We start from the raw sequence: 22811 nt of genomic DNA on the forward strand, positions 1-22811 counted from the left end.
ATAACATATAAAAGTGATCAACATAAGATAACTTTTAGAACACACATATCTAACAGCTTTATGCCCGACTTAACGACGGCTGAAGTGCATCGATGTTTCATTGCCAAAACATTGATGACGCACCCATGCTCTCTAAACGGCCATAACTTTATTATTGTCAAAACATCGATGATGCACCCATGCTCTCTAAATGACCATAACTTTAAAATGCATTTACTATTTATTGTGTGTTTGCTTATTTTTTAATGGATTACAACTTCATTTATTATTTAAAGATTATTGAAATTATCTATGATTGTTCAATATATGTCCTTTACAAGATAATTTTTTCTTTTCAAAATTTAAAACTATTTCCTTTTACACCCTGTTTGGATGGAGAGTAGAGGAAGGAATGGGAGGTAAAGAATAGAAAGGAAGATTAACATATTTAACCTCTTCGTGTTTGGATGATTAATGAGAGAAAATAAATTTAACTTTCATTTTCATCTTATTTATTGTTTGGTTGATTAAAATTTAGGAGGTTAATGAGAAATTCGGTGACTGTTGTAGGTTTGAGAAAAAAATCTTGTATGAGAATTATATATGTAAGATATAGGGTTGAGCATTTGTATCATTTTTTCTAAAAATATTTGTAACAAAATTTATTTCCATCCGTTACACCTAAATTTGAGAGGAAAACCGATTCTATTAATTATAATGATACAAGGTTAAACCTTTCACCTCCTGTACCCTTCACCTCCAACATAATTTTATCAACCAAACACGATTTAACGGAAAAAATTTATTCCTTTCCATTCCCTCCCTCCCTCTACTCTCCATCCAAACAAGGTGTTAGATTTCACAATCTTGTTCTAAACTTTTTTTTTATGTTTTCCATGAATTATGGTTATATTTATGATTCAAAAATTATCGAAAACATCTTGTTTGGAATTAAAAAAAATGATGATTATATTTATGATTTCATAATCTTGTTCTAAAAATTATTTAAATGAAAATATTAAGATCTAAAAAAAAAAAGTTGACATCATTGAGGCAATATAACCATATTTCCTTATGTGTATTTGAATAAAATAAATTATTAATAATCAAGGCCAAGTCCTTAATTAGTGTTATCTTTAGACTTGTGATATCAAACTGACAAATCAAGTCAAAGTTATAAAGAGTTACGACATCACTTATCAATACATCAAATGTCTTTTTTTGACATACACTCTAAATAAGAAAATTAAAACTCCATAAAATTATTTAAATGAAAATATTAAGATATCTCGGAGTAAAAAAAATAAAAAATAAAAGGTTGACCGCCCCTGTGAGGGGCAGTCAGAGTGGGCCGCTCCCCATAGGGGCGGTGAGGGTATTTTTTTAAAAAAAAAAAATCAAGGGTATATTCATTAAATTTTTTTTAGGGTATTAATAAAAATTTTGGTAATTGATGTATATGGGGGTGGAGGTTTACAAATTCGAGCTAAAAGATTTTTTTTTTCACACAATCAATAAACAAGATAAAAGGATTTGAAAGTATGGAAGTAACACCGAGTAGTGCTCATGGAATTCGATTCCGCTTTAGTGGTATCCTGTGGTTTGCATTGGATTTATTTTTTATAATTTCATTTGATTGCTATTTAAATTTAATTAAAGAAACATTAAGTTCGCTTATTTAGTTTTACTTCTCATCTTTTACATTTTGTTTGGCAGATTAAATTATTGTTAAAATTAATCTGCCTAGAAGAATAAATTGTTGAAAAATAAATCTCGATCTATGAGGGTTGGCCCTACGGACATAGTAAGTATGGAATAACTTACTCCGAATTTGTTCCATCTTAATTCTTATATTTTACTTCTCATTTGATAATTTAATTAAGTGTGATGTAAAAAAATTTCTCCACCTCTTACATCCCAATCAAACATGACTTATTATCATAATTGTGTTAAGAATAGAAACTATTTTAGAATAGAGGCTATTCAGAACAATAATTGTATCCAAATAACATTTTTGCTATTCATAATAGATAAAACAGCTGCTATTTACTATTCTTTGTAAACGTTGGAATAACTACTATTCGAAGAGAGAAAATAAAAATGTTTTCTCATTTGAAATGACAAAGTTGACGCCACTTCTATCATCTTCAATTGTGACAATTCGTTTGAGACCCCACTTGTCTTTCTTTCCTCTTAATTAGTACCTTGTTAATACTATTCTCTTTTGGTTACAACTATTCACTATTTTAAATATTACAATTCAAACAATATTTTTACTAATCTAAATAGCACCATTTTCACACTAATATAAATAACCACTATTTTTTTTTTCTATTCTCATTTACTAATTCCAAATCGCTTCAATCGGATTAAATGATATTCTCTTTACTCGGGCCGAGTTCCAGTAATTTAATCAGAATTTTTACACGATAATGACTCAAATTGACGACAAATACTTTTGAAAACAACATTTTGGTTGACTTATTAGAAGATCATGGCATATGTACATAGATAATTGTTTCTTGTTTATATGCTAACTATATAATGGCCCAGCAGCAGCATATAATTTCCACATTTCTAGTTTCATTATCAAGGACCTGAAAATTACTGTTTGCTTGCTTGCTTGCTTTCTTGCTTTCAATCCAAATTTAGAACCGAAATTCTTCTCTCATTGGTGCAATTTATGAACTTTTGGGTCACTAAATGCAAAGGCCAAATACTCTTTTAACTGAAATGTTCTCATGCAACTCAATTTATCTGTAGAAGAAGAAAAAAATAACAAAAAAAACTATAAATACAGGGTTATATATGATTTTTTTTTCTTTCCAAAAGTAGATTTGCCCCCATCAATCAAGAATGTACATCAGGTATAATTTATTAATTTATCTCTAAGAACTCAAGAAGCGGTCCAAGACGGTTTTCCTCAAAGGCACCTCTTCGGCTTCTTCTCTATCAGATTTTGAAACCAATCGTAAAGCACATCTAGTTACAGAGTTGAGTTCCTTTCTCAACTGTGCATTGTCTATAAATAAATCGGTAAGAGCTTTTCTTATATCTTCCTCTGATATAGTAACGTTTTCTCCATTCGTAGAATCTGTATTAAAAAGTGCAGCTGATTTAGTGCTTAAATTGGAGTCAGTGCCAGAAATTGTCGGTTCATCCTCTCTTGCCAATAACTGTGCCTAATAGACAAGGGGAAAAAAAATAATTAAATCTCTTTTTTTTTTTTGAAATCCAGGTAGCGACTACTAGGTGATAAACAATTAAATCTCAACTCATAGATTTAAGGGTAACTTTCATCTGCAACACTAAAATATGTCAATATACGTACAAATAATCATGAAAAACGAAAAATATATATACTATGTGCCATAAAACACTACATAACCTTACCATCTTTACCCAATCCTACACAAAAAGATGGGTAAGCTGGGTATTCTCACAAAAAGATGAGAAAAGATATCACGCTTTTGTGCTTTAGAGGATGAGATGTTGCTAGCAGAGTAATACATATTTCACTGTTTTCTAGTATGCTGCAAGTATTCATAAAATAAAGCCTTGTATTTGTTCAGAAAACTTTATAGAGGAGAATAATTTTAATTTTTTTTCTAGATATGAGCATCAATCAGTGAGATTCAGTACCAGAACATACAGATTAATACTAGACTTATTGCTCATAAAGGCCTGCCCTTTTTTCACAAATATTAATACCTCAGCAAGGAGAAGGCCAATCCTATTATCTGAAGTAGCCAAGAGATCCAAAGCATCACCAACCGAAGAATTCTCTATGATTAATTTATCTTCGTCTTCAGAGAATAGGTTAACACCACATTCCTGCAGCCTATCCCGAAGGATTTTGCATTCATGAAGAAGCTTCTCTCGGGACAAATTTGTGTCTTTCCATCTCTGCCTCTCAATTTGAAGAGCTCTCTGTTTCGAACAAAAAATCAATAAGCTAACTATATTAGAGTTTAGGACAATAAATTACATAAATAATTTAATAAACAGAAGTACTAAATCTCTGATAGAACAAATCATCGTAAGATAGCAGTAAATAGCACCTATTATTTCACTTACCTTGCTTCTGAGATAATCAAATAAAAATTTAATCAGGCAACCGGATTCTGAATGCACATGCAAGTAAAATCATTCTAAACTGTCTCTATTATAAATATAAAAAACCAAAGATGCCAAACACCCAGCATTCTTTCTTGTTGAAATAATGAAATATCTGATTTTAGACATCTGCAATTGCACAAAATATCAGTTACCTGCAATTCGGTCTTTTCTTCAGAGTATCGATTTGCCATTTTCTTCAGCTCTGCTTGAGAACTCCTGAGAGTTTTCACTTCCTTCACAAGCACCTTTATGTCTGATTTTGATTTCTTCTCTACTTCCTCTAGATGCCTTCTCACAATGTTGAGTTCTTCTTGTTTAGACTCTAAATCTTGGACAAGCAAATCCTTTTCATCACTCGCACTCGTTTTTTCTGATTCAGCACGAGTTTTCTCATTCTGACAGTAGAAAGTCAAATGGTGGTTAAATGGAATTGCTCCAAAGCAAGCCACTCATTTTTCTTAAATTTCTATGGTTCAATCATAAGGTGGTCTAAGCAAGTAATATGAAAGAAGTCAAGTAACACTCGCGTGTAAACATATTAATTAAACAGCCAATTAAACATGAAAAAGCTTAGCAGCACCCCACAATTAAAGCAACAAAATTATCATCACAAAATACAAAATTTTAGGAAAGAATATATTGCTAAAGATAAAAATTAAGGGCCTTCTTCCCACCAATCAAATGCATTGAAGTTAAGCAGTAGTTTGCAACTAAAATTTCACATTCAGTTGGAACCTTTTTTTTTATTTTAAATCAGAACATTCAGTTCACAACTTAAAATGTTAGTTTTAGATTTTTTTTTTCAAATACAAAATTGAGTGATGCACTGATTACTAACTCGGCATATAAAGGACATTGCCATTCTAGAAACAAAATACTTAAAAAAAAGAATACCCAACTTGTTCAAACTTGAGTTTTGACTCCATCTCAGAGCACTTTCTTCTAAGTTCATCCATGTCCCATTGCATTTGTGTGACTCTCTCTCTTTCTAGCATTATTGCCTGTTCCAAGGTTTCTTTGGTCTTCTGCTTTGTCACCTCCAGTTCTACCTCTAGATCCTTCACCTGGGTAAAAAAAAAAATTGAGTTACTAAATTAATAAATGTTATCATAAGAGAAAATACCACTAAATTGAAATTCATCAAAATTAAGATCCTCCTTTTCCAAGCAAATTAATAAAATCAGATAAAAGCAATAATCAAAGATACTGACAGAACCAAAGCACTTTTTCACAAATGTTCATATCATTGATTTTGCTATTATTTCATACCATCATCAGACCTCGCAACAACCACAAAAATGATTAAACAGACCACAGTCTACCCTAATTTTGCAAATGAAGAACACAATGATGTGACAGAGAAACATACTTTTGTATTAAGGTACTCTTTAACTGCTGTTTCCTGATTCAGCCTTGCTATTAAATCCTCCATATCGGTCTTTGCTGTTACAACCCTCCTTTGCAGCGTCAAAAGAAACCTAACCAGCTTATTCTTTTCATCCATTGGCAAAACAACTTGTGCATCATTAAGGGATTCACATAAATTATCCATAAAATTTGACAAGTCGTTATCAACAGATCCATCTAAGATGGAATTGCTAAGATGTCCTGCAATTGATGCAACCTCACTCCCCCTCAAAGAACTCGCATCACTTCCTATACTCTCGGAAGAGGCTTTTCTTAAGTGGGTCATGGTAGTGTTTTGTTTGGTGCTTTGATTAATGTTTGAGTCACCAGTGTCAGTAGATTCATCAAATGCAAAGTCACTGCCAAGATCTGATGCAACTGACTGAGAGGTTGAATCAAGCCTAGGGAAGTCGGCATAAGTGACACTGGAGCTGGGGCCCGCTATTACATCAGAGTTACTCTGATTCCATTCCTGGAAGGCTGGACAGGAAGAATAATGAGATAAATTTCTTGAAGACAAATACAGAATATAAAAAGATAAAAAAAAATAAAAAGGAACTTTTAAGAGAGATTTTTAAGCTCAACCTGGAACCCAGATTGAACATAAATATTAATTTAACAAATAAGAGAGATTTTTAAGCTCGCTGTTGAACCTTAGATTGCACATAAATCAAAATCAGCTGAACAAATGGTAAGCAATGAATAAAAATCTGAAGGTACTGCTAAAAAAATTGTTACTGTTGGTTTACTTGGAATATGTTAAAGGCTCACAAGAATTGACAGTAACCTGATTAGCACTAAATTCAGGTATGCATAAAATGTTTTTGATATTTATATAATGTTTACATGATCTGACGGCTGCTTCAAGTTCAAGAAAGGCCGCAATAAGTGCACTTCTCGACACATCAATGTCAGAAAGAACCCTTCCCATCCACTCTTCTAAGCTGCGCCTTCTCTGCAATAATACTATTGAATTTGAGAATTCTCAATTCAATACTAAGAGATACTTGTTTACTAAAATTCTTACAGTAAAATATCAGAAGAATTTTTTTCGTGGAAAATAACAACCAATATTGCAGCCTATCAAAATAACTCTAAACATTTATATACTTTTTCAATTAGCTCCACAAGTTGAAGATATTTGCAATTTGCAACCAATCATTAGCATAGTAAAAGCCTCACGGTATAAGTACATTTCGTCAGGTATTGACTATTCTTTTCCCAACGTTAGTAATTTCTTTCTCTCCGTAAGCACAAATCAAACTTTTACATAGCATTTCTGGAATGTGGTGCGGCACCACTATTTAACAAGAAATAGTCGGGGTAGTGAGAGTTATAACAATTGGGTTGAAACAAAATATGTCCTTTCGTAATGAAATACGGATTTCTGAAAGTTACTGCATATTTTCTCACATTCGGATGTCAAAATGTGCATTTATTGTCAATCAAAGTTAATTTTTTGGAGGTTTTGAGCTGCTATTTATAAAATATGTGAAAAACAAACAGATGGATTTAGAATTGGATGGTATAAGAAATTGAAAAACGTTTTGATTATTAAGCTTATAATATAAAGCTAAATAAAGTTTGGATCACTAATTTTGCCATTAAGAATACATTCATGCTGCTTCTTTCAGAACAATTGTACCAATACAGAGAATAGACCCTCCGTACCATATTATGGTAACCCAGCGAACAACAATGGTTCTTGAATTAGTGCTCAATAGAAAAATGTGGCCTATCATTGTGCTTCAGTTGTTAAAATTACCTCTTCTAAGAGCTGCCTACTTGAATTTATTCGCAGCAAGGCATGCTTTGGTGGGGCTGGGGGTATATCCTTCTTCGGAAATGTCTTTTTAAGCTACAATTGAATAAAATAGCCACTCAATTTGAATCAACTAAGCAAAGGAAAGAAAAAATTATAGTACCTAAAACAAGAAAAAAAAATAGACTTACAGAAGCATGCAAATTCAGGAAGTCACTAAATCTTTTAAGTACACCATGACTTGAGCTGACCCCTTCTGGCGACTGTATCCCGACGTGTATCCTGTAAAACTGTCATTTATGCCAAACCCTAGTTAGATCTGCTGAGGTCAGAACAGCATGTACAACTTAGAATTAAAAAATATAGAAGTCCAGGATTTAGCAATTAGGTATTCATTAAGGGATTCACATATGATAATGCAGAGAAAGTAGTAATTACCACAACAGATTTCAAGAAGGTGTCATGAGATACTCCTGGATCTGCTTGAACATTCCATGAGGGGATCATGACACAATAGCTCCACCCTGTCTGGTGATTATGAGGCCATATTGTGTTTCTTCCTTCCTACACACCAAACACAGAATGAAACAAGCAACAGCTGATAGCTCACGGTTACTGGAACAACACCCAAATAGGATGTTCATGTCCTAACGCAAAACATGATCAAAATTTAGCAATTAGGTACAGCTCAGTGAAGCTCATGATCAGTAGAAGCCAAGCAAGAGAAGAGAGAGAAGATGAAATTGGCAGTTTAAGCAAGATCCGGACTTATTACCAGACCAAGTGGTTCACCTCGGTAATTGGGCTAATTGAGATTGGTAGAGTTTTACATACATACCCATCTTTTGGGCGGTGGACTCCAGTCCATGCCGAGTGGCAAAGGCGAGGTGCCATCGTGGCGATGCTTTGGTGGGCTCCTTGGCATCGCCGACTCAATCGGAGATCAACTGGAGAAGAAGAGATGGAGATTCGATCGCCGAGTAATTGAAGGAAAAAATTGGAGAAACGAATCGAATCTAGCAACCCGACCGATGAGAATTCTTTGATGAGCTCCACCGACCTAACTGTCAACCCTTCGTCTCCGTCTCCGTCTCTGCTCTCTCTCTCTCTCTCTCTCTCTCTCTCTATATTACTCGAGTCTATATTGTTGTCCACACCACATGGCAAAGAAAACGGAAAAGCGAAATCTTGGAAACACAGAGACGAGAATGGTAAAGCAAAGTGGTAACAAGCAGAATCAATATCACCTGAGGTAACATAAATTTTGAGTTTTTATCGAGACCGTCAGATCTATATTAAAGTGCCCGGTGCATTCCACATCCGGCCCGGATTCTAATCGCACGGTCCAGATGTGAAGGCAAATATTCTATTACCTCAGAGGATGCTAGCTCTAACAAGTAAACGCAGTTTCTGTGCCATTTGCCTATGAGAATTTTGTGCGACGGGTCTAGGTACTGATTAGTGATTACCATAGTGACAAGATACCGAATTATACCCGAATTATATCCGTTTAATTCTTTTTTGAGGTGATGCCGAACCGAACGCCGAATTATTCGGTTGACCGAACTTTGACCGAATTAAACCCGAATAATTCCCGAATTTTACGAACTTTTCCTGAATTTTACGAATTATTCACGAATTTTTCTTGAATTTTCCAAGAACAATTATTTTTTTTTTTTTTTTTTTTTTTTTGCTCCCTTGCAGGACTGAGATTTCTGATCCGGATAATTCCGAATCATTCCCGAATTATACCCAAATCACGAATTTTTGATCTCACCAAACCGAACCCGAATAATTCATTTGTCACTATGGTGATTAATGAATAACGTAACAAGAGACATTATTATATGACTATCATCTTTGCTGTCATAATTGTTATTAAATAGTCACTCTAACTAGCAAAATTTATATTGTGGTCGTGGATAATAAAATAGAGTAAAGATGTTGTCTCCCTTGAATCTGTCCCCCTAACAACCTTTCTTTTTTGTTCCCTCACGTGGTCAAAATCTATCCTTTTCAATTTTCTCCTAGAAAGAAAAAAAAAATTCAACATAACTCAAAACTCACCCTGTTCTTCTCCTCTACTGCTCGCCACCATCTACCCATGCCGATAGTTGTGATGGCAGTCAAGATCCGGCAAGGCGAGCGTGGTGCACCGTCGAGATCCGGCGAGGAGAGCGTGGTGCACCGTCGAGATCCGGCGAGGAGAGCGTGGTGCACCGTCGAGATCCGGCGAGGAGAGCGTGGTGCACCGTCGAAATCCGGCGAGGAGAGCATGGTTCACCGTCAAGATTCGGCAGGAAGAGCGTGGTGCACCATTGGAGGGGGTCCATGCTAGCCCAGCGAAGGTTGTCACAGTGCAACATATGAATACTTTATTAGTTAGATGTGAATACTCCAGTTGTTAGATATGCATACTTCATGTTACATATGAATACTTCTTGGAAGGGGTGGAATGAGAGAGATGAATCTGACTTTGAATTATATAAATTATTTCGAACATGTATGAATACTTCGTAATCGTCAATATGAATAATTCTTTAGTTAGATATGAATACTTCATTGTTTTAGATATGCATACTAGTCTATTGAGAATATTTATTGGTCCCAATCTGGGCAGGTGAGAATATTATTAGTGTCAGATGTGAATATTGTTAGTGTCATGTGTGAATACTTCATTAGTTAGATATGAATAGTTATATATATGAATATTTCATTTGTTAGATATTGAGTACTTCATTAGTTAGATATGAATACTTCATTTGTTAGATATGCATACTTCATGTTAGATATGAATACTTCTTGGAAGAGGTGGGTGAGAGAGATGAATTTGACAATGACTTTTGAATTGTATAAATTATTTCGAACATGTATGAATACTTCTTGGAAGAGATGGGGTGAGAGAGATGAATCTGACTTTGAATTTTGAATTGCATAAATTATTTCAAACATGTATGAATACTTCGTAATCGTCAGTATGAATACTTCATTTGTTTAGATATGAATACTTCTTTATTTAGATATGAATAATATATAGATTCCCTGTAGTGGTCCCCAATTTTGGCAAATGTCGCTTTCAGACGATTGCGGTCCCCAATCCAGGCTGTCACAAGACGTCAGCTGTCCCCCTGGTCGTTACTGGTCCCCTCCAGCTTGTGTTTACATATGATGAATGGTTCTGATAATAAGTATGAATAGTATAAATTTGTAGGTATGAATACTATACGTTTTGACTATTAATAAAATAGTATTAATCTTGCTCTTTGGTGGTAGTTAGCACGTTTTAACTATTTTTTTGTCTTTTAGTGCGGGGGGACAGATAGGGGACTGTTAGTCGATCCCAATAAAATATTCTATTTATATAATCTCGAACAAACTTCCAACAATAATAAGGCTAATCTCCATTCTTATATTATGCACGTAGTTGTCATAATCCGCCAACGGCTGAGATTAAAAGATGAACTTTCAAATTGAATAATCTCCATTCAATCACATAATCTATCTTCTTTTGATTAAATACATCTATTTTATGTATAGAAGTCTAAATTTAGTTAAAAACAAACTCGCCACAGAAATTGCTACATAGTTTGTTACTATTAAAATTGAATAAATCCCTAGCGATTTGTTTCCTTATTTCTCTTTACAACTATCTCCAATTCCTGCAATTAAATTATTTCCTTATTTATATGTTTCCTCCGTTTCATTTCTCCTCTTCCTCCATAGTTTTGACAATAAAAATAGAAACTATCATATCTTTCCGGATTTTATTTAGGACTACTGTATATTTGTGAATAGATGAATAGCAAATCTTGTGTTGATGGAACAATCATATATTTTTGATCTGAATATATATGTAGAGAAAATACTTATTTGAATTATATAATTATATCTTTCTCAATTTTATTTATTTATATATTATTTCTCCTCTAAATTATTTAATAACATGTCTTGCTTGTGGAGAAAATTAGATATTAAATCGCAATGATACTACAAAAAATATTTCATATTATATTTGATCTTTTTTTGTCCATATGTTGTTGTTTCTTTTGTTGTTATTTATTACTTGGATATCTATTTTTTTTCTCATTTGTGTCTTTTATTTTTATTTTAATATATTTTTTTCTTAATTTTGTGTGAATGTCAAACAAAAAAGTCTCTTTATATTATATTCAATCTTATAATATATTTTCGTTGCAACGCACGGGCACGATATTAGTGTGTGTGTGTGTGTGTGTGTGTGTGTGTATATATATATATATATATATAAATATATATATATCTCCATTATTATGTTATGCACGTAGTTGTTCTGATCTGCCAATGGCTGGATTGAAAGATGAACTTTCAAATTGAATATCAGCCCTTCAATCACATAATCTATCTTCTTTTGATTAAATACATTTATTTTATGTGTAGAAGTCTAAATTTAGTTAAAGCCAAGCTCACCACAAGAACTGCTACATAGTTTGTCACAATTAAAATTTCTAGCAATCCATTTTCTTATTTCTCTTTACAACTATCTCCAATTCCTATAATTAAATTATTTCCTTATTTTTTTGTTTTCTTCATTTCATTTCTCATTTTCCTCCATAGTTTTGACAATGAAAATGAAAACTGTTATATCTTTTTGGATTTTATTTAGGACTACTGTATCTTTATGAATAGATGAATAACAGATCTTGTACTGATGGAAACAATTATATCTTTCCGATTTAAATATATATGTAGAGAAAATCCTTATTTGAATCATTTAATCATATATTTCTCAATTTTGTTTATTTGCATATTATTTCTTATCTAAATCGTTTAATAACATGTTTTGCTTGTGGAGAAAATTAGATATTAAATCACAGTTATACTTTAAGAATTTTTTTTATATTATATTTGATCCTTTTTTTTCATTTGCTGTTGTTTCTTTTATTGTATTTATTATTTGGATATCTATTTTTTTCTCATTTGTGTCTTTTATTTTTATTTAAATATATGTTTTCTTAATTTTGTGTGAATGTCAAATAAAAAGGTCTCTTTATATTCTATTCAATCTTATAATATATTTCCGTTGCAACGCACGAGCACGATACTAGTTATTAATTAATTATGTTGTAATGCCTCTATTTTTTGTGTCTCCATCGTACCTCTATTTTTTGTAATCCAACAATAATTCGACAATAATCATGATTCAAATGCCTCCATTTTTTGTTGTAATATGACAATAATCAGGGTTCAAATGCCTCTATTTTTTGTACCTCTATCATGTCTCTATTTTTTAAAATTTTAATAATTTAAAACTTAAAAGTCAAAATAAAACCGTTGGATATGATATACATCACTTTATCTATGCACGTGTAAAAAAAATATGACATTTCAATTTTATTTTGGTTGTCATCAAGAGCTTGTAAAAAAAAGTACTAATGTGAATAATTTCTAGACGTTGATTTTTCAACTTATTGATTCATATAAAAACAAAATTAAAATGTCATAATTTTTTATAAGCACAGAGAGAAAATAACATAGATCACATCTAACGGTTTTATTTTGACTTTTAACTTCTAAATTTTGAGTTATTAAAGTTTTAAAAGATAGAGACACAGTGGAGACACAAAAAATGAAGGCATTTGAAGCCTCCTCTATTTAATAATTTATCCAATGTTGTTTTTGAAAGTAAAACCCAAATAACTTGCTGTTGGATATTTGATTTTGATTGTTTCAAAAGAGCAAATGCAATGATCAAGTATGTAAAAAAGCAACTTTGACATAAACTTGATTCGTAAAGTATCCTCAGCTCTGTGGCAGTCCATATCCCCCATACACCAAAAAAAACATATATAAATATACGGCCCAGATTAATTTTAGAAGTACTAAATTCAATTCAGTGTCTATAAAAATAAATGTTCTAAATAGTTGGCTAGAGTTATGTATCAATTTTTTTTAGTTAGTACCTCAATTAATCAGAATTAAACAAACACCACCCATTTCTTCGCATTTCAATTATATTTTTACCACCCACGCATATTCAATTTGTGCACCAAATTTTTTGGTGAATAGACTCGGTATGTGCACCAAATTGATTTTTTTATTATTTTTTTGGTGCGCATCTGATTTTTTTATTATTTTTTTGGTGCGCATCCTCAGTATGTGCACATAAATTTTTTTTTTAGTTTTGTTCTAAATTATTTGAAATTTTTGATCTAATTTTTTTTTGAGGAGGGTTCAAATGCCTCCATGTTTTTGTGCCTCCATCTTTCTCCATCATTTTCAAAGTTCAAACAGTCGATCCGAACCGCTCAACCTAACCTCCATACTAAAATATGTTTGGAGACCAAATTTTATATTTTTAGGAATTTTTTTACTATTTTTTTAGATAGGTACAAAAATATTGTTTTTAGATGGTTCAGATTTACTGATTTTGTACCTATCTAAAAAAATAGTAAAAAAATTCCTAAAAATATAAAATTTGGTCTCCAAACATATTTTAGTATGGAGGTTAGGTTGAGCGGTTCGGATCGACTGTTTGAACTTTGAAAATGATGGAGAGAGATGGAGGCATGATGGAGACACAAAAACATGGAGGCATTTGAACCCTCCTCTTTTTTTATGTTATATTCTATTTTGTTATGTGGTATTTAGAATTATACGTACACATAAAATTTGATGGTGAAATTGTAGAAAATAAAATGCACTTATTTAACAAATAAAAGTTTGGACTAAATTTGAACTAAAAATTACTACAACAAATTATACGCGCAATCTGAGTAGCATTTTGTACTAAGTTGGTGCGCAAATTGCTACAAATTATATCCGCAATTTGATCAACGTTTTATACTACAAAGTACAAACTATACGTAGAACAGGGAAAAAAAAACTTGTCCAAAAGTTTCAAACAATTTAAGAACTAGCCTTTGGTCTAGTGGCAAAGGCACATGGTCTCTATGTGAGAGGTCGTGGGTTCTAAACCCAGATGGGGGAAATAATTTGTTGTATTACAAATGTATTAAATAGTTGGGTGGGTTGACCTCCAACCTTTACTCAAAAAAAAGTTTCAAACAATTTAGAACAAAACTAAAAAAAAGGAAAAAAATTATTTGGTGCGCATACTGAGGGTGTGCACCAAAAAAAAATCAATTTGGTGCGCATACCCAATCCGCGCACCAAAAACTGGCTATGCGTGGGTGGTCAGAACTGAAATGTGAAGGAACCAAAAACTGGCTATGCGTGGGTGGTCAAAACTGAAATGTGAAGGAATGAGTGGTGTTTGTTTAATTCTGATTTATTAGAGTGGTAGCTAAAAAAATTTCGAAGTTATGTACTATAGTTGTGCTATAGCTTTTTCAGATCCTAAATGCTACACAATAGGATAAAAATCCGCTAATTCAGCTACGATTGCTATGGCTGTAATAGCTTATTGCTATTACCGCTACGCGCTATTGTTGACCGCTATGCTACGTGGATTTCTTTTATTTATTTTTTGCAATTTACGTGGGCTTATGTTCCTATAGCTTTTTCAGATCCTAAATGCTACGTGATATGGGTCAAATTTGTCATGATTTTTCCTATCATTTAGCATATATTATTGCCATTTATCGAGTTACAATTGCTTATTTTTTAGAGAATCAGATTAATTTTTATTATTTCACTTGATTTTAGAGAATTGTAGATTTTCAATGATTTTGGAGCGAAAACAGGCATAAAACACGCAATTCTGACACCTCAGCCTCAAGCGCACGGATGCCGTCATCCGCATGCTACCCAGAAGCACTACCGCACGGATCTCAGATGAACCGCACAGCGCTATCGCAGACGGTTATGTCGTCTGTGTGGATCTTAGCCAAACCGCATGCTATTCCGACATCCGCACACAGAAACTGCCAGAACAACAGTTACAAATCTAACTTCTCAATCAATGCCTATTTAAGCAAATGGACGCCTGGGAAAGAGAGGAGGTACTCTGGACATATCACAGAAGATAATATACATTTGAGAGCACTTAGAACTAGGGTTTCACTCTAATGGAGGCTATGCACAAGGAAATCACTACGGAATAACAAGGTCTCTACTAGAAGATGAGGAAGGAACAAGGCGTGAAGATGGCATGCATGAGATAAAGGGCAGCATAGGTGTTCTCCCTCCATCTCTCTTAATTGCTCTCCTTCTTTATGTATTTTGTTCATTTTGTTGTTGAACCCGCCATGAGCGGCTAAGCAACCCTATTCTAGGGTGAAGACATGTAATCTTGAATTCTTATGAGTTTAATCTAGTTGTTCATTTATCATTATCTTTGCACTATGATATGAATTTTTACTGAGATTTTATGCCTTGTGATCTTGTTTATTGTGTGATTAAAGCGACCTCGTATTAATGGAGTGCGCAATCCATTCATACCTAATTTTAACCAATATCCGAAGAACATAAGTTATCCTAAGTACAAGTAGAATAGACTGACCAGTTGACCGCTTGTATTCGAACCATAGTTAAGGGACCTATTAGAACATGGTTTAGTAGACGAATGTCGCATTCCATGACTAGTAGTGGGGTAATCTTGATTATTGACATCGTGAGATATTAGTAATTGGGACTTATCATTAATCTTAATGCAACTGAACATTAAAAAGCACTCAACGGGTACTTGCTTAATATACCATTCCTGTGGATCGATACCCCAATCTATACTACACGGTAGATTCATGCGCTTGTGAATCGACAATAAGTAGAAATTAGGATTATAAATATTATTAGCATTGATTTTCACCCTATCACTACGCAATGAGATAAAAATCCGCTAATTCAGCTACGACTGCTATGGCTGTAATAACTATCGTTATAACCACTGCGCGCTATGCGTTATTGCTGACCACTATGCTATATGTGTTTCTTTTTATTTATTTTTTACAATTTGCATTGACTTATGTTCCTATTTGTGATACTACATGGTCCGCATGTTAGGTATGTTAAAATGAACTCTATGTTTCTGTTTCAAATATTAATTCTTCTTTTTGCTTGTTCTTTGTCTAGTATTCACTTGTTCAAATTTGTATGAAAAGATATTTGTATTTTGAAATTTTCTTTATAAAAAATAATTTAGTTGGAATTGATTGTATATTTATTTTATTTATTAGTAATGTGATTGTATATGCGTGAATAAATGAGTTTTAAGTTGACACGAATGAATCCCCTATGTCTAAATTGTAGGTGCCACAGCAAATCCCGATGAGCGGTGGTCTGTTTCTGTTCTGTTCTGTTGTCGGCTGAGCCTTAGGCCTTTTATATTTATTTATTTAAACCCTCCCTATCTAATATCTATCTATCTTCGACCCTCGTCCAAGACTCCAAAATCCAAACCCAAACCTCTTTCAAATTTCAATTTCATAAAACCTCTCTCATGTCGGCGCTAACAGAGTCGCGCAAGAGGGATGCCTCGGCCTTTCTCGCCGATAACGACCGTTTCATCTCCAAACGGATGCGACGTGGAGTTCGCCTCTTTTCGCCGCCGCCGCCGCCGCCTCCCTCCATTTCCAATCCGTCGGTTCCCGATTATTCACCTGAAGGTACTGTTATAAATGGTTTTTTTTCTAGGAGACGCAACCACAACAACTGTACCAAGTTATAAATAAATGGTTTTTTTTCTAGGAGACGCAACCACAACAACTGTACCAAGTTATAAATAAATGGTTTTTTTTCTAGGAGACGCAACCACAACAACTGTACCAAGTTATAAATAAATGGTTTTTTTTCTAGGAGACGCAACCACAACAACTGTACCAAGTTATAAATAAATGGTTTCAGAAACTTATTAGTAGCACAAGTCCTTGTTACCAAACCCACTTTCTATGGTTTAGGATCCATCATCACTAAAGAAATCCAACTCTGCAGGCAGTACGGATATCCTGCCCATGAAAAATTATGACATTTCGTGCATGTCTTACTATTCTTATTCTTTTACCAGTTTCAACTTTTTAAGGTCCTCAATTTAAAGGATCCCCTCAATCCATTACATAAATTGCACATAATTGGATACTAGTTAGACTATCTATCTATACTATATACCCACCAATGCACACATAACCTTATATCATTTGGGTTCAATGTTTTATTTTTTAATTCATTTTAAACCCTTTAAAGATATTTTCAAGATCTTTTTATTTTATTTTTTTTGGAATACTTATTCATTACATATAGTAAACCAGTCATCCAAAGTTTGCACTAATTGTGTAATCATCACATTTTTGTTTTTGTAGAATAACATCATATGTAATATTTCCAATTTAATAATCCAAATGTCCACACACAAAGGCCCTTAGCTAATTAAATGTAGCGTTTTGAATGCAAATGTGAACTTGGTAAGTAATAAATCAAAAATAATAAGATAGTTTAAATAGCTGAATGCTTCTGATTTGATGCTATGAGCTACTTAAATACTACAATTGTCCACATAGGGGTATACCCAGAAGGAAAATCATCCTTCAATTCTTCTTCTTCTTCTTCTTCACTATTATTTCCAAATAAATTGAGGTAGGCTACAAATGAAACCCAATCAGAATCAGCAACAGAGGGACGTCCCAGGAGGTCACCTATCCTAGTACTACTCCTACCCAATTCGTGAGGGTTTCATTTCCATAAAGAGGCTGTTTTTTTTACCGCTGGCCCAAGCCTATCATGAACCCTCCTCCTTTTTCCCTGGCTTGGGACAAGCTGTGTACTACACAGGCGGAGTTCATCCTTGAATTATTCAATTAATTTATTCGTAACTGCTGCTATAGCTACATACATCAGGGCAGGGAATCTATTATTTTTTTATGAATTAATTTTGCCTTGTACATGCAAGTAATTGTAGCTATCTGTTTGGAACATCTGATAGCTGATGGAAGATTTCTTGCAAAATCGTGCTGCTAAGTTTAGTACAACAGATCATATTCAATATTATCCTAGAAACAGGCCAAGAGTTGTAACGAGATTAATTCCTAAACTGACAATGTTCATTTAAAGTTTGTTGTATTGCTTCAGTCAATCATCTGTCCTTCAGAAATTGAGTGTCATAATTTCTACTCCAACAGATCATGCAAAATTTCTTCCTTCTGGTTCATTTTTTCTCTGTTTTTGGACTAATAAAATTCTTCATGTCCTGCTTGATGATGAAGTTACTAGCTCTAAGATCTAGTTTTGCTGAACATTGTAGTCTATCCAATATATTCCTTGCTGGGCTAAGTAAATCCAAGAAAGAAATCTTGTAGAAACTCTCTTTAGAGTTCTTGCTATATTGGGGTTGACAAACATTTGCTAGATTAACTAATTGTTGAACATTTGCTACAATTGGGTTTCATTTAGCCTACCCCAACTTGTTTGGGACTAAAGACTTGGTTGTGGTTGTTGTTGAATATGATAGGAAGATCTCATTAGAAGCTCCTACTTTTTCCATATCTAGTTAATTTATGCACATACCAGTATAGCCCTAATATTTTAAATCTGAGCAGGATATGCATATAAAGTCCTATTGCATAGTTACATTCTAACTAACAACTTAATAATCTTCTTAGACCCAATATTTTATGAACTTAATCACTTAATTTGATGTTTTATTTTTTTCGAATTCTATGATACACTCAGGGACAAAATTGATTTTGATAGGATGAAATATATGAAACCTGAGCCAGCAGTGATTACCACTGGTGACACTTTTAAGGACAAATTTGTTTAACTAAAATGTTTGGTATGTTTGTAGTGCAATTCTCTGTCCATAGCACCAGCCTTATTCCTTTTATTGTTCGACTTGCAAGTTCTATTTCATAGTTGATTTTATCTGTAGAACTTAGATCCAAGGCTTTTGAATTTGGCAATTGGTACAAACTTTTCTGGCATTGATTGGTTGTTCTGTCAATTTTCTGTATTTTTTTATTTACCTTAGTAAGAGACAAGGCTATGTTATTCTGTTGCTGTCTTTTAATTGTTGTTGCTATTATAGTTCATTGATAATGGTATTGATATCATTTCATAATACTTTTGGTTATTGGTATATAATAAAGTTATATGTTTTTTTGCAGTTCTTGATAACTTCCCAGCTGATGGTGAGCAATGGGTAGAGGTTTTTGTGAAGGACATGATGAGAGCATCTGATATAAATGATGCAAAAAATCGCGCTTTCAGATTGCTAGAGATGTTTGAGAAATCTGTAACAGAACGCAATGCATCAGAGGCAACAAAGACATTTCAAGAGGTAGCACGATTTTCATCTAATTCAAATTCTGATGCAAGTTATATTAATTGAGTATTGATGGAAACAAAATGAGAATATGTTTACACAGATTTTAGCTTTGGTACATAACATTCAGCAGTATTATACATGTAGAATAACGGTTTTGACTAATAGGTGTGCCTAAATATCCCTTTTTGACTTAAATTGGATGAGTTAAGAAGTTGTGTAAAGGAATTATAGACGAAATAGATCATGTAAGAAACACAATTGAACTTGCTTTTACACTGTTTTAATCGCTTTATGGACTCTCTAGCATTAAAATCCTCTAAGCATGCACACCATTAAATGGCATGCTTAAGCATTTAAAACAATTAAACTGTTAAATATCACCCTGCTGTTAAATACCGTTAAATGATTTTTAAAAGCTTAATTTTTAGCTAAAAAGGTTTATTAAAAAGTACGGAAAATAATAAAAGATGGAACGTTGGTAGTTGTTTTAGAATGAGTCTTCAAAGATTCTTATGGTTATATTTGTCAACTAATCAGTTCATTATTTTCTGACAGGAGCATAACAGGTTGAAAGAACAATTGGATTCTTTACTTCATGAAAATGGTATTCTGAAAAGAGCTGTTGCCATACAACATGAACGCCTAAAAGAATATGGGGACAAAGTGAAGGAGTCAGATGGCTTAAAACAGACATTATCACAATATCAGGAGAAGATAAGGACACTAGAGGTGCTCATTCTTATACAATACTTGCTGCATATTCATTTTATTTGGAAAATATGTGTGTGTTAGGCTCCTTATATATACTTAGTTGATCTTGTCTGTCTGGATTATAATTGCACTATACCATTTATAGAAGGTAATGACTAATGAGCAAGCTCGAGTTAATTTTAAGCAAAATTTGAGGAATGCCAGCAACTAGTACTGTAGTACCTGTTCTGTTCTGTTCATGTCATACTTATTAGCGTTGAATTTGTTTAATTTTCCATGTAGATGAATAACTATGCTCTGGCGATGCATCTAAAGCATGCTCAACGAAATGGTGCAATACATGGTCATTTCAACCGTGACATATTTTGAAGTTTGCTTAAGCCATGCAAATGTGCTATTTATTTATGGTTTTCACAAGGAGTATGAAGTAATTGGATTTCAGTTGGCCTGTAGGATTATGTCTGTCTGGTATGGTTAATGGATACAAAAATATTCTCTCCTAATAGTTTATTGTATACAAAAATAGCAAACAAAAGGGGTGGGGGTAGGGGTAGGGAAGACTTTTGTATCCTATTCCTCTTTTTATTCATTAGTAAAACAGCTGGCAGCTGCCTGATTTGATTCAAAAGAAAGCTTTTCGAGTGTGCAAAATAAAATGACACATGGTAATGAATACTTTTAGCAACTGCTTGAACATCCTTAATTGTCTCTCTCAATCAATTGCAAGGTTCCTAGCTACTTTTCAAAAAATTAATTAATTGTGAGGATCAATAGGAGACATTAGCCATTACATATATATTTGCAAGCACTTACCCTTCCTACGCTTGCAAATAGCAAGTGCTACCGTTGCTATTACTGAGAATTGTATTAGTGATTGTGAATGCTCAGTGAGCACAATCCTCTAAGAGACATGGAGAAATGGATCCTGCATTATAATTTTTGATATAGTTTAGCTAGACTAGAGGTAATGATAAATTAACATGTAATTAATTTGTTATTAAAGTAAAACGACGCAGCACAATCAATGCAATTAATATTGTTTTTTTTTTTTTAATTATTGACTAGTATGTATTTCTTTAAAGACCAACAATTGAAAGACCATGGATGTCGTTGGATAATTCTCTGAACCAGCTCATTTTTTTAAAGACCAACAATTGAAAAGAATTTGGGGTTGTTCTAACATTGATTCTATACACTAGAGACCAACACACCATTGGTGCTCAATTCTTCCAACTCCTCGCTCAGTGAGAAACTTTGAATCTATACACTAAGATATTGGGGTTGTTCTGACATTGATGTCACTAGAAAAGAAAGAAAAGAAGAAGGACAATTTTGTCTTTTACAATTTTAATCAAAATTTAATCAAGATTTTTATAATTTCACTAGAGATAATTTATAATTGATTAAGTGATAGGTAAATAAGAAATTATTGCAAGAGTTAAGGGACAAATAAGATATATTAAAAACTTGAGGGGGTAAATAAGAAATTAGAGATGCCTTGAAAGATATGTAGGAAATTAACCCTAAAATCAAGTATTCATGTCTAACTCGCAAAATATACATTTCAACATACTGATCTACAATATGCTACTAAACCCTACATCCATATCTAAATATATGAATACTTCTACATATATGAAATACTTCTACAGATATGAATACTTCTACATATATGCATACTGATCTATGAAATATTCATTTCTAACTAATGATATATGAATAGTTAATATGTTAAAAATTAGCAATAATAGGAATAAATAGTCAATATAAATGAAGTATTCACATATTGATAATACATATGAAACATTCATATCTATCTCATGAAATATTCATATATTGTCAATAAACATTAAGTATTCATATTCAATTATGGAAGTATTTATAACATGATGTGTAGGTAGTATTCATATCTATCTCATGAAATATTCATATATTTGCATATAACCAATAAAGTATTTATATACACATGAAGTATTCATCTCTAAGTAGTTAATTATTCATATTTAGTCAATATACATGAAATTTCATAACTAACAAAGGAAGTATTCATATATTGTTTACATATCGGAAGTATTCATATCTAACTGATTATGTATTTCTATATTGTTAACTATATAAAATAATACTTATTATTTGAAAGTATTCATATACAATCGTATGAAGTATTCATATATAAATGCTGATATTTACATATCTAATTAATGAAAAAATGAAGTATTCATATCGAAGTACTGACATATAAAAAAATATGCAATGTAAAGTATTCATATAACAACATAGAGATATAAGCACATATTAATATGGAAAACAAGATGAACGGTTCGGATCGGTTATTTGGACTTTGAAATCTCAAAAACTGACTCGTTATAACTTAGATTGAAATTATAACGTTGTGACATTAGCTGGATTCTATATATACATATATATACTAACATTGAGTTCGGATTCTAAAATTAAATTATAAACACTTCATAATATTCGTACGACATTACAAAAATATTATGAACCTCCGATTCAGATTTTATAAGCAAAATGGATCATAGATCAACTAAATGAGACTATAATTGAATTTAGAAATAGCCGCAGCTAACATCCAAAATTTCGTATTAAAATTTACTATAATACTATTGATTTGTGCTT

General features: G+C 32.7%; 2 protein-coding genes across 2 annotated transcripts; one reads left to right on the forward strand and one right to left on the reverse strand.

The window, feature by feature from the left end:
- Positions 1–2677: 2677 nt before the first annotated feature.
- Positions 2678–8452, reverse strand: LOC144558157 (PX domain-containing protein EREX-like). Its single transcript, XM_078306905.1, has 10 exons — positions 8106–8452; positions 7706–7831; positions 7459–7557; positions 7271–7363; positions 6352–6460; positions 5468–5985; positions 4998–5162; positions 4251–4493; positions 3691–3909; positions 2678–3161 (listed from the first exon to the last, which is right to left on the reverse strand). Exons 1-10 carry the CDS (start codon positions 8190–8192, stop codon positions 2868–2870), a joined length of 1953 nt encoding a protein of 650 aa, XP_078163031.1. The 5' UTR covers positions 8193–8452; the 3' UTR covers positions 2678–2867.
- An 8123-nt stretch (positions 8453–16575) lies between these two features.
- On the forward strand, positions 16576–20706 carry LOC144558811 (uncharacterized). The gene is made up of 4 exons (XM_078307686.1): positions 16576–16809; positions 19300–19472; positions 20016–20189; positions 20454–20706. The coding sequence occupies exons 1-4, from the start codon at positions 16644–16646 to the stop codon at positions 20538–20540; spliced, it is 600 nt and encodes a 199-aa protein (XP_078163812.1). The 5' UTR covers positions 16576–16643; the 3' UTR covers positions 20541–20706.
- The last annotated feature ends 2105 nt before the right edge of the window (positions 20707–22811 follow it).

Source organism: Carex rostrata, chromosome 8 (assembly GCF_964058835.1).
Source record: "Carex rostrata chromosome 8, lpCarRost1.2, whole genome shotgun sequence".
Classification (NCBI taxonomy): Eukaryota; Viridiplantae; Streptophyta; class Magnoliopsida; order Poales; family Cyperaceae; genus Carex; species Carex rostrata.

Coding starts and splice junctions, on each gene's coding strand:
- LOC144558157 (XM_078306905.1), bottom strand. CDS start 8,192: ATGCCAAGGAGCCCACCAAAGCATCGCCACGATGGCACCTCGCCTTTG. Junction 7,364..7,458: donor TCCTGAATTTGCATGCTTCT/GTAAGTCTATTT, acceptor ATTCAATTGTAG/CTTAAAAAGACATTTCCGAA. Junction 5,163..5,467: donor AAGAGTACCTTAATACAAAA/GTATGTTTCTCT, acceptor TTTTTTACCCAG/GTGAAGGATCTAGAGGTAGA.
- LOC144558811 (XM_078307686.1), top strand. CDS start 16,644: ATGTCGGCGCTAACAGAGTCGCGCAAGAGGGATGCCTCGGCCTTTCTC. Junction 19,473..20,015: donor CAACAAAGACATTTCAAGAG/GTAGCACGATTT, acceptor ATTTTCTGACAG/GAGCATAACAGGTTGAAAGA. Junction 20,190..20,453: donor AGAAGATAAGGACACTAGAG/GTGCTCATTCTT, acceptor TTTTCCATGTAG/ATGAATAACTATGCTCTGGC.